The following is an 11,880-nucleotide window of genomic DNA, read 5'->3' as shown; positions in this document are numbered from 1 at the left end:
AAAAGTATTCTTTCGGGGGGGGGGGATCCAAATTTTGCATTCGTTTTCTTAACTTATATTTATCCATTACAAATTATCATCATAAGAGGATTGTTCATCTTATTTTATATGTACATGCAATTGTTAAAAATTACAATTGGTTTCATCCATCTTCTGATGTCTTTAGTACAATTTTATGTAATATGAAACTTTGGCTGTTTCCTACAGTAATTCATTGTAATTTCAATTTAAACCACTTTATACAGTCTTCTACTCCTTGTTCTGGCAGCTCCCCTCAGGCAGGATTTCAAAATGACCATTTAGTAGCCGGTTTTCTGCTTAAGCTCTTGGTGTCTAATAATAGAAACATAATCAAAACTCTGGTTCAAAGCAGAGCACCTGTGGGTACGTTTGTAGGATCTGCACTAATTACACTGAAAAGGCTCCACCTTTGGGGCTTCCAGACCAATTTCTGGAGAAATAAATTACTTAACCCGATGCTGCTCCCTGGGTCACATGCATTGGCAGACATCTGTCTTTTAGTTAATGAGGAACTGTTTCTGCAATGATCAGTCAATGCTCAAGGCAAAAGGCTGTCAGTTGGAACGACTGTGAGCTGCTGGCAGGTTAAAATAACTTAAATGAAGGTCACTACAGGTTGGAATATTCTCTGATCAAATACACCAAGTCAGTATCGTTTCTTGGTTGCACTTTAAGGCAAGACACTGCAGGTGAATAGGGTAAAAAAATAAAATAATAGTTATCACCTTACTTATTAAGTTGATTGATTACATTGATAATTGCAAACATTTTTTGTATTACAAGTTTTCTAAAATGTTATGTTTAAATATGCAAATGATTTTGCGCATTATTGCATGCGCATTATTAATGAAATATGCGCTAATTTGCATACATTTCTAGTACAAAGATCTGAAGACTGGTGAGGTCAATTTCAAAATTCTTGTTTAATTTTTTTTTACATATTAGAGTCAATTGTTTTTACCGATGGTGTCTCTTTTTGTCATTCAATTCATAATTCAGAAAATACTTTGAACAGCCGGAAAGCAATATATTTCCACAATTTTGGGGGGAATAAAATGTTGCATTTAATCAAGAAAATTACATATGATCAGATCCCTCTGTTAAAACCCTCAGAATATAGACAGGAATAAATATATAAAGTTTGGTGTGTGTATGTGCCACTGAAGTGGTGATTTATGGCTCAGTGTTGGAGACAAAAACTAATTTTGAGAAAACTGCCTTTAAAAATATGTATTGTAATTGAAATCTATTGACACAAATAGATAAAGTGCTATAAAAGAAATACTTAACAATGTCTTTTGGATGTTTTCTTTCCATTAGCATGAAAAAACACTATGAAAAGCCAAAAAGCTCAAAATCTAAAAATTGACAGGTGCATGAAATAAAATTGTTTTTGCCTGCAGTGTCCCCCCTTAATTTAAGTTGTCTCGTTGCACTGTAATTATACATAAGCACTGAGTAATATTAATTAACATGGACTTTTTCTATAGAGTTAAGTAGGGTTAGTTGCATGTAACCTAATAAGCATAATTTACTGTTATTATTAATTACATGTGACGTAACAAGGACACTGCGATATAAAGTGTTCATTTGTATCTCAATCAAACAAAAGTCATTGTTCAGAAGGTTTTCCCAGTATTGAGATTTATCCTGATTGCTATCAGAAAAAAAAAACGACCAAATTGTCAGGTAAAAAGCTAAAACAAAACCAAGTAAAAAAAAAATAATAATTAAAAATTCAATTCAATTATATTATTGACAATGACTACTGACTTTTTTCCCCAAAAGAAATTTGTAATGTATTGTATCTTATGAATGACACAAGATTCTCAAAACCTGCAGTTGTCCTTGAGAACCAGTGTCAATGATACCTGACCTGAGATCTGAGTCATTACATGTTCTAACGTTGTTTAGAATACCCAGTACAAGCAAAAGGCCCTGCAGCAACTATTAAGAATTAATGACCTTTGCAAAAGCTCCTGAATATGTTCTCACACTAAACATACACCCATAAGTGGTTCCTTCCGGTTCAGATATAATATAACCCTTCAAATCAAGCCTTCACTTTACTTAGACAGCTTTTGAATCAGTTGTGTTGGAGGTACTGCAGGCCAATGAAGGGATGAACCTCTCAACCGCCAGAAGCCCTTTCTCCGTCTCTTCCCTGAGCAATGGAGATGACCGTAAATTCAGTTTGGGGGGATGCAGCAGTTATGATACTGACAGCGTGGCCTCCCTCAGCACTGGAGTCTTTTCTGGATATGACACGTTGGATACTCCGCCGAGTTATGACTTCTATACTAACACTGAGATTTTTGGGAGAGCAAAGAAATCAAGACCTTCTCTCTTTCAGCTTCACTCCAACCCACAGGTAGGAATGACATAAAACTGATATAAAGTCTTAATGTTGATAAGCTTCATTAGAATTTAATAGGATAAGATTTATTCTAAACGTATTCAAATAAATAAATCTTAAATCCAGAACTATTTTTCACTTGCTCATATAAGTTTTCTCTCAGGACGACCCTTCTCCACCTCCTCTCTATGAGGAGCCAAGTGTGGAAAAACAGAGTCTGGATGAAGATGAACCCACAGAACCTCCTCCAGAACCGGCCCGCTTTGGATGGGCTCAGGGAGTAATGGTAAGAACATTTAAGATTGCCACAAAAATGGATTTAGGGGCACGTGTAATTGTGCATAATCTCCGAACTAACTTCTCGTTTTTAAGCCCTTTTTTGCTAATATGAAGTCAGATCTCCTCAAGTCCACATTATGAATTTGTCTAAAATCTGACACTCAAAAAGTGTCCAAATACTGTTTGAAAAATATATTTCTTTAACTTTTAATACCTAACAAGCGTCTTTTTGTGAAATTTATTTTATATGTAAAATAAAGATATGCCTATATGTAGTGAAAGTCGTGACATTTGCCAAGTATGGTAACCCATACTCGAAACTGATGCTCTGCTTTTAACCCATTCAAGTGTGCACACACACAGCAGTGAGTTGGAAACACACACACGGAGCAATGGGCAGCTATTTTTTCCAGCGCTTGGGGGGCAATTGGGGGTTCAGTGCCTTGCTCAAGGGCACTTCAGCCATGGGTATCGAGAGTGGAAGAGAGCGCTGTTCATTCACTCCCCCCACCCAAAACTCCTGCCGGCACTGATATAATAACACTTTAAAAGTAGAGGAATATTTTGTTATATTGGAAAGGCATTTATACATTTTTAAGTGTTTTAAAGTATGTATGTTTCTGCGTATGGGTACAAATATACTCCAAACATCTCAAAGTCAAGCAGAAAGCTGTCTTCTGAATGGATTCTGTTTGAGCAACACTGTATTCCGTCGCTCCCTGTAGATCCGCTGTATGCTGAATATCTGGGGTGTTATTCTGTACCTGAGGCTTCCCTGGATCACAGCTCAGGCAGGGATTGGTATGTCAGTCTCTGTTCTTATATGGCTTGATCTCTTTATTTTGTATTTGTGTGTTTTACTGCTACGTAAATCCTGACTTGATTTTTGTAAAACCCCTTGGGGCTATAAAATACATATATCACTGTGATGTATGGTGTGTCAGTGCTTTCTATTAAAATGAACATATTCTTCTTTGCTTTAAAGGACTGACTTGGATTATAATCTTGCTCTCCTCCTCTATAACGGGCATCACTGGCTTGTCCACATCGGCCATTGCCACTAATGGAAAGGTTAAAGGAGGTAAAGATAAATGATACAGTAAATGATACTGTAATGATACAGTAAACAGTATGCTGAGCATATTTGACTAACATGAAACCATTATCAGACTTTATTTCGGGATGCAATATTGCCTAGTATTTTTATTTAACAACCATCAGGTATCAGCAGTGATTTTTTTGTATTCTTTTGTATTTCTCTCTCCAGGTGGAACATATTTTCTGATCTCTCGTAGTTTGGGTCCAGAACTAGGAGGCTCGATTGGGCTTATATTTGCATTTGCTAATGCGGTAGCTGTAGCTATGCACACTGTGGGCTTTGCTGAAACAGTGCAAGCGCTCATGCAGGTGGGTGCTATGGACTAGTACACCAGAATACACTAAAAATTAAAGATTAGTATCAATTGTACTGCCATAATATTTTTCTTAAGGAGACATTTGAAAGATGATTTAATCGTTATCTGGTTACTTTTTGTGTCCCACAGAAGTAAATGAAGACAGGATATTCATTTTTTGGTTAAACTGTTCCTTTCCACATGTGAACAATGATGTTGATACTTTTTTTTTAAATGATTCTCATCAGGAGAGTGATGTTAGCATGGTGGACAAGCTAAATGATATCCGTATTATTGGAGTGATTACAGTCACCTGTCTGCTGGCCATCTCAATGGCTGGAATGGAATGGGAGTCAAAGGTACGTTTCTCAGCAGAGTGATTTTGAGCAATTTTGTCTAGTTCAGCTCCTAATAGTTTGCACTGATTTGTTCTTCTCCCAGGCCCAGGTCTTGTTCTTCTTTGTCATCATGGTCTCCTTCGCCAGTTACATTGTGGGAACCATCATACCAGCCACTCCAGAGAAGCAAGCTAAAGGATTTTTCAGCTACCAAGGTCAGAGAGCAATGCCAATATTTTCTACAAATGTGCTAATGACATTTCACCCTCATTTTCTCATTGCTAGTCAGATTACACTGCCATATGTTCCTCATAAAGTGTTTCAATTTGTGCCCAATAGCTGATATATTTGCGGAAAACTTTGTGCCCGGCTGGCGCGGACCAGAGGGCAGTTTCTTTGGCATGTTTTCCATCTTCTTCCCCTCAGCTACAGGCATCCTTGCGGGGGCTAATATCTCTGGAGATCTGAAGGCAAGTTCAGCTCCCAGTCTTAGTGATGTATCTTCCAATAAAAAATAAAAATATTTGTGGGAACTCAAGCCTCTAAAAGCTTGTTTTCTGTCTATTGTTTTCAAACCCACCACCTCCCATAGGATCCAAATATTGCTATACCCCGTGGTACAATGTTGGCCATTTTCTGGACCACTATATCCTATCTCATTCTCTCAGCTACTATTGGTGAGTTTCAGAAATGCCTAACAAGTCCAAGTTAATGTCTGTTGATTATTATTTTATAACTTCCTATTCAAATATGTTGGTCTTTTATATAACTTGTTCAAAATTGTATGAAATTTGTAAATTCTGTTTTCTTTAAATGCACTCCAGGCTCCTGTGTTTTGCGTGATGCGTCTGGTTATATAAATGACACTGTGTCATCTTTGTCTGGGGAGTGTTTGGGAGTGGGCTGCAACTATGGCTGGAACTTCACTGAGTGTATGACCAACAAGACCTGCCCCTATGGACTCAGCAATAATTACCAGGTGACCATTATGTCTAAATGGTCATTGAGTAGTGGTCAACAACATCACTGAAAATGTAAAATATATATCCTAAACATTGTATAACACATTACTTCAGCCCCTAAACATGAAATGTTCTTATCAGCCCAGTATTAACCTCTGATGGTCATTGATCATTTTAGACTGAAAATGTTTGACTTCATCAGAATAGTACCAACTTTGTGACTTTTGTAGCAGTTGTGGACATGATTGGAAAAGGCTAAATGGTCTTAAAATCTAGACATACTTGAGATCTTTAATGTAAAAAAAATGACCTCCATAATATAAAATACAACAAAATACAAAAGGAAATAAAAAAAAAAAAGAAAATACTACGCAATTTTTTTCAGATACAATCTACAAATCAGCCACAGTGAAGTAGTCTTTGATAATGTATGTGTACTGTATGTACCCATCTAATCCTCGCAGAATGCTTTTGCAGTGACGTTAATGGAATGTTCATTCAAAGTTCATTCTAAATTTGGTCTTCCATAATGTTCTCGAAAAAATTTTAGTACAAAAACATTATTTATGCATCGTTGATCAAACAACGAGAGAGGAATTTTCTGAAATTTTTCTGGTGGGTTAGCAGAAATTATATGTTCTTCTTTCATACATCAATTCAGACTATGAGCTTGGTGTCTGCGTTTGCTCCTCTGATCAGTGCTGGCATTTTTGGAGCCACTCTTTCCTCAGCCCTGGCCTGTCTGGTATCTGCTCCTAAGGTTTTCCAGGTAACGAATGAGCCCATCAACAATCTTTATACCTCCATTGTCAAGTGCAAAACACCTTCAGTGTTATTTACTAATTTAAACACTCTTCTTACTTCTTGTTTCCTTCCATCGCTTGCTTCTTTATAGTGCCTTTGCAAAGACCAGCTGTATCCATGCATTGGATTTTTCGGGAAGGGTTATGGGAAGAATAATGAACCACTAAGAAGCTATCTGCTAGCCTACATCATCGCTATATGCTTCATTCTTATTGGTAAACCATCAGAATGTACCCATTCAAGTTATGAATGCCCCTTTTAAAAAGTTGTTTGTTTTATATGAGAACAATTTTCTGACACACAAATGTTCTAACATATATTTCAGCTGAGTTGAACACCATTGCTCCCATCATCTCCAACTTTTTCCTCTGCTCCTATGCCCTCATCAACTTCAGCTGCTTCCATGCCTCAATCACTAACTCACCAGGTGAGCTATATCATGCCACAATGGGTTATGTTTTAACAGTTTATGAAGCAATATTTTTTGCTTATCGGTTTAATGGTGCATACTGTAACCACCGCAGGGGGGTTTTCTTGAGATAACGTGTGATAACATGACAAATGCAAACAAAATATGTTTTGCCGAAATAATGTAATACTCAATTACAGCCATTTGTTTTCTCATTAGACTGCATGCTACTGTTAATTTACAGGTCTCAAAATGGCCATTTTCATATTTATGCTCACTGAAGCTTTTCTCATTTTCCTTGTGTGTGAGCAGGCTGGCGTCCAACTTTTCGATTTTATAGCAAGTGGTTGTCTTTGCTCGGAGCAGTAGTGTCTGTGATCATCATGTTCCTCCTAACCTGGTGGGCTGCTCTTATAGCCATCGGCATAGTCATCTTCCTGCTGGGATATGTGCTGTATAAGAAACCCGGTTAGACACCTACACTCTTTATAGCTTGTGGACTTTGTCAGAAATAATTTGTCTCACAAAGCTCATATTATTCCATTGAGCATTTCAGCTTGACCGCAATAATATTGCCAAGCTTTAATCATGTGCTTAGTGCATAACTATTGTTTGTGTTTTGTACATTTCAGATGTCAACTGGGGCTCATCAATGCAAGCCAGCTCATATAAAATGGCACTGTCTCAATGTGTAGGTCTCAACCAAGTGGAAGACCATATTAAAAATTATAGGTAAATAACATTAATGTCTACCAATCATATAGACCAATCATAGCATCCTTATGTTTACCTTCTCTGTTTTTTCTTTTCTCGCTTGTTAATTTTCTTCTTTTTCTCCTGTGTCCTACTTTTTCCATCTGTTCATTTTCTTAGGCCACAGTGTTTGGTTCTCAGTGGGCCTCCCTGTATGCGTCCTTCCCTAGTGGATTTCATCAGCACCTTCACCAAGAACCAGAGCCTTATGATATGTGCAAATGTCATAACAGTGAGTCTACTAATAGAAACATTAAACAGTTTGAAAAGATATGATGATCTAAATCAGGGTTCCTTAAATCTTACCCTGGAGGGCTAGTGCGCTACAGAGTTTAGCTCCAACCTTGATCAAACTCACCTACCAGTGATTTTCCAATGATTCTAAAGACATCATTAGTATGCTCAGGTGTTTTTGATTAGGGTTTGAGCTAAATTTGCAGGTAAGTGGATCTCGTGGGCCAGATTTGAGGATCCCTGGTCTTAATGGTGGTTTAAATCAGTGGTTCCCAACCAAGTTCCTGAAGGCCCTCCAACACAGCAGGTTTTCCATGTTTCCTTAATCAAACACACCTGATTCAGATCATCAGCTCATTAGTAGAGACTCCATGACCTGAAATGGATGTGCCAGAAAAAGGAGAGATGCAAAATGTGCAATGTTGGGTGGGCTCCAGGAACAAGGTTGTGAATCACTGGTTTAAAGTATTTTATTAACCTAAGGAAATTTATTTTACCGATTTTCAATTATTCCTTCACAACAAAAAAAGGTTGTGGATTCTCACAGTCATAGAAAACCTAACCCTGCATTAAATGTTATGTTTAATATGGAAATTCTATATATATATATATATATATATATATATATATATATATATATATATATATATATATATATATATTATACTACGGAACCCCGCACATGACATGCAAGAAAAAATGTGCACGATTTACAAATTCGTTCCCTCAATGTACTAAAACGTGCGCACGATTACTATTGCGTTCCCTCGATATGCTATTGCTTTCCCTCGATTTGCTAAATTGTGCACACGTTTTAGCAAATCGAGGGAACGAATTAGTAAATCGTGTGCACAATTTATAAATCGAGTGAACAAAATAGTAAATAGAGGGAACGCAATAGTAATCGTGCTCACGTTTTAGTACATTGAGGGAACGAATTAGTAAATCGTGCGCATGATTTAGCCCACTATTTTTTCCTGCATGTCATGCATATATATATATATATATATATATATATATATATATGCATAATAAGTCAGATTTATACATTAAAAAAAATATATAATTTTGTTTAGTTCTAGTATTTAATTTCAACTGTGTGTTATTGACAGGGTGGACCCTCACCTGGCACTGTGGACTCAGCCAAAATCAGTACTCATTTAAAATGGCTAGACAAGCGGCGCATCAAGTCCTTCTACCACACTATCGTGGCTGATGACCTTCATGTTGGCGTAAAGATGTTGCTGCAGGTCACCCATGTGCCATAATATACTACTCTTCATATTCTAACCTAAAACGAATATCATTTATTTTACGTTATTGCTGCTTCTGATGAATATGTACCACCAAAATGAGACTGGTAATGTCTGTTTGTGATGGTACTATTTCAGAGTACGGGTTTGGGTCGGATGAAGCCTAATGTGCTAGTGATGGGATTTAAGAAGAATTGGCGTAAAGCTCAACCAAACAACATTGAAAACTATATTGGAATTTTGCAGTATGTACATTATACGGTTAATTCAGTGTTAAATTCCAATTAGAAAAGTCAAGGCATGTGACCATTCCATATGTTTTCAGTGATGCATTTGACCTGCAATATGGTGTATGTGTTCTTCGGATGAAGGAGGGCCTTGACATAAGTCGAACAATGCAAGCGCATGGTATGGAATATTTCAAAACTACCTTTCTAAAAATGTTCTATAGTTTACGTGCAATTCATTTTTCTTTTTTGAAATCTCCATTCACTGTAGTGAATTTAGGGTTTGAGACATCTACTGAACAAGCAATTGACACAAGGAGCTCAACGACTACTACATCACCCACAATTGACATATCACGTGTGTATCCAAGATCTTTAATACTGAATTCATTCATGGCTGTTGATCTTTTTGCCAAAACATTTGTATATCCTGTGTTGCAGTGGACCCTGAGGAACTAATGGCCACATCCCAGCCAACCACTGTATTTCAGACTAGACAAGGAAAGAAGACCATTGATGTGTATTGGCTCTCTGATGATGGAGGTGATTTACATGGATATAAAAATAATGTGTATTTTTAAAGATATAAATGTGGAAAAACACGTCTTTTAACAATTCATTGTGCTGTCAGGTCTGACACTATTAGTGCCTTACCTCCTGACCCGTAAGAAGCGCTGGGGCAGATGCAAAGTGAGGTTGTTTGTTGGAGGTGAAGCTCAACAAGTTGAGGACAAGAAACAAGAGTATGCATAACCTTAATTGTGATACTTTTAGTGGTAACACTTTATAATACCATGTCCATATTGCACATATTACATGTAAATATATACTATCAAAAGTTTAAAAGTTTAGGTTTGTAATTTATTTTTAAATGTTTTTGAAAGAAGTCTCATGTTTACTAAAGCTGCGTTTTTTTTGTTAAATAAAGTAAAATGTTTTTATTTTAATCTATTTTAAAATGTCATTTATTCCTGTGATGGCAAAGCTGAATTTTCAGAAATCATATAAATCATTCTAATCATTCTAAGCTGATTTGGTGCTCAAGAAACAATTTTTTATTATCATCAGTATTGAAAACAGTAGTGCTGCTTAATAATTTTGTCGAAATCTTTTTGGATCCTCTGATGAACTGAAAGTTCAGAAGAACAACATTTATTTTACTTTATTTTATTTTTTTTACAATGTAAAATCCTTTACTCTCAACTTTGATAAATTAAATGCAAATTTAATGCATAATAAAAAAAACTAATATTTAATGCTACAATACACAATATTATAATATTAGTTATTTATGTATTAATATATACTTAAAATATATATATATCTTAATGAATTAATCTTCATTTATTTATTAGGCTATATTATTTTTAACAGCATGTATTTAATTGGTCCTCATAAGCTGATTAAGAGCTTGCATTTGTCAATTTACAGGCTCAAAGCTCTGATCAGTAGGTTCCGTCTGGGTTTTCAAGATATTCAAGTCCTTCCGGACATCAACGTGAAACCACAGTCTGAGCAGTACAGTTTCATTCATTCCATTGCTTTTACGACTTTGTGCACTTACCTAAAAGAAAGTATATTCTTATGAAAAAATATGTTGTATTTGTGTCCCCAAATTACTGAAACAGCATTAAAAGATTTGAAGACCTTATAGCTCCGTACAGAGTAAATTCAGTCCAAAAGGATGGTCATGAAGCTGATGAGACGACTAAGGATTTCTCCTGGATGGTGTCCGATGAGGAAATGGAAACTTTCAGAGCTAAGGTATTTCAAATGATGGTGTTCAGATATCGTGGTCTACTTTCTTTGTAATCCATGCATCACTCATCATTTAAACATTTCTCTCCCATGTTTGTGCAGTCCCTCCGACAAATCCGTCTGAATGAAGTTATTCAAGATTACTCAAGAGATGCCGCCCTGATCATTGTGTAAGTTTTATTCATACAGGATGTGGTACCATGATGTAATTTAGATTAGGCCTGCACAAAAAGAACAGTTTAACTATGATATGTGCGAGTTTCTGACATCACCTGTATTTGTTTTTTTTTTGGCAGAACGATGCCCGTGGGGCGAAGAGGAGCGTGTCCCAGTTCCCTTTACATGGCTTGGCTAGAAATTGTGTCACGTGACCTTCGACCTCCAGTTCTTCTTGTCAGAGGCAATCAGGAGAATGTGCTGACGATGTACTGCCAGTGAACACCACCTTTTCCTGACATAACTGTTCACACTCGTACATCAGATAAAAAGAAACTCTTGTTAATGACATGTTAAAATAATGACAGATTTACATACTTTCATATTGTGTTCCATTCTTGCTCTGATGTTAATAGGGTGTTTGTTTTAAATGGTTTCACCTTTTTTTCATTATATATATAAAAAAATATAATTTTTTTTACTGATTTAGATCTTATGTACTTTCTCTGTTTATTCAAATTACTTTAATTCAGTGATTGAGCAATTTGCATATGTCAAGATTTTTCTTTTTAATGGCAATTCTGATATTACTGAATATATTTAATAAATGACTTGGCCTACTTGGGTATTAAATCTGTTCTTTCTAAACTATTGTTCTTTCTAGACTATTATTTTACTTTATGGCACTAAGGCAAACCTAAATAATTTGTTTACTCATTGAAATGAGATGTTTAATCTGCAGGAAAAAAGGGATTTGAGCCTTTTACATACCTTGTATATTCGTGTAAAGTGCCTTATAATAAAACATTATCACAAATCATACCCTGGAATTTATGTAAAATTGTAAGTAAAATCATAGGACACTGTCATAATGGCCATCTGATGCAATCACAACATTTACAGCAAACAAACAATAAGAATTCCAGAAGAAAGAAA

At 36.1% G+C, this 11,880-nt stretch overlaps 1 protein-coding gene across 1 annotated transcript; it reads left to right on the top strand.

The window, feature by feature from the left end:
- Positions 1 to 2,074: 2,074 nt before the first annotated feature.
- On the top strand, positions 2,075 to 11,568 carry slc12a3 (solute carrier family 12 member 3). Its single transcript, XM_059506600.1, has 26 exons — positions 2,075 to 2,392; positions 2,541 to 2,663; positions 3,382 to 3,457; positions 3,642 to 3,737; positions 3,924 to 4,063; positions 4,299 to 4,409; positions 4,492 to 4,603; positions 4,728 to 4,858; positions 4,981 to 5,065; positions 5,213 to 5,367; positions 6,012 to 6,119; positions 6,246 to 6,369; positions 6,480 to 6,581; positions 6,876 to 7,031; positions 7,196 to 7,295; positions 7,437 to 7,548; positions 8,663 to 8,800; positions 8,942 to 9,048; positions 9,129 to 9,211; positions 9,302 to 9,388; positions 9,472 to 9,573; positions 9,662 to 9,773; positions 10,462 to 10,548; positions 10,659 to 10,794; positions 10,891 to 10,958; positions 11,085 to 11,568. Exons 1-26 carry the CDS (start codon positions 2,144 to 2,146, stop codon positions 11,224 to 11,226), a joined length of 3,042 nt encoding a protein of 1,013 aa, XP_059362583.1. The 5' UTR covers positions 2,075 to 2,143; the 3' UTR covers positions 11,227 to 11,568.
- The last annotated feature ends 312 nt before the right edge of the window (positions 11,569 to 11,880 follow it).

Source organism: Carassius carassius, chromosome 23 (assembly GCF_963082965.1).
Source record: "Carassius carassius chromosome 23, fCarCar2.1, whole genome shotgun sequence".
NCBI classification, from domain to species: domain Eukaryota; kingdom Metazoa; phylum Chordata; class Actinopteri; order Cypriniformes; family Cyprinidae; genus Carassius; species Carassius carassius.
The sequence above is the reverse complement of the archived record's forward strand: the minus strand, read 5'-3'. Positions and strand labels throughout refer to the sequence as shown.

Coding starts and splice junctions, on each gene's coding strand:
- slc12a3 (XM_059506600.1), top strand. CDS start 2,144: ATGAACCTCTCAACCGCCAGAAGCCCTTTCTCCGTCTCTTCCCTGAGC. Junction 4,064..4,298: donor CAGTGCAAGCGCTCATGCAG/GTGGGTGCTATG, acceptor GATTCTCATCAG/GAGAGTGATGTTAGCATGGT. Junction 9,389..9,471: donor ACCCACAATTGACATATCAC/GTGTGTATCCAA, acceptor CCTGTGTTGCAG/TGGACCCTGAGGAACTAATG.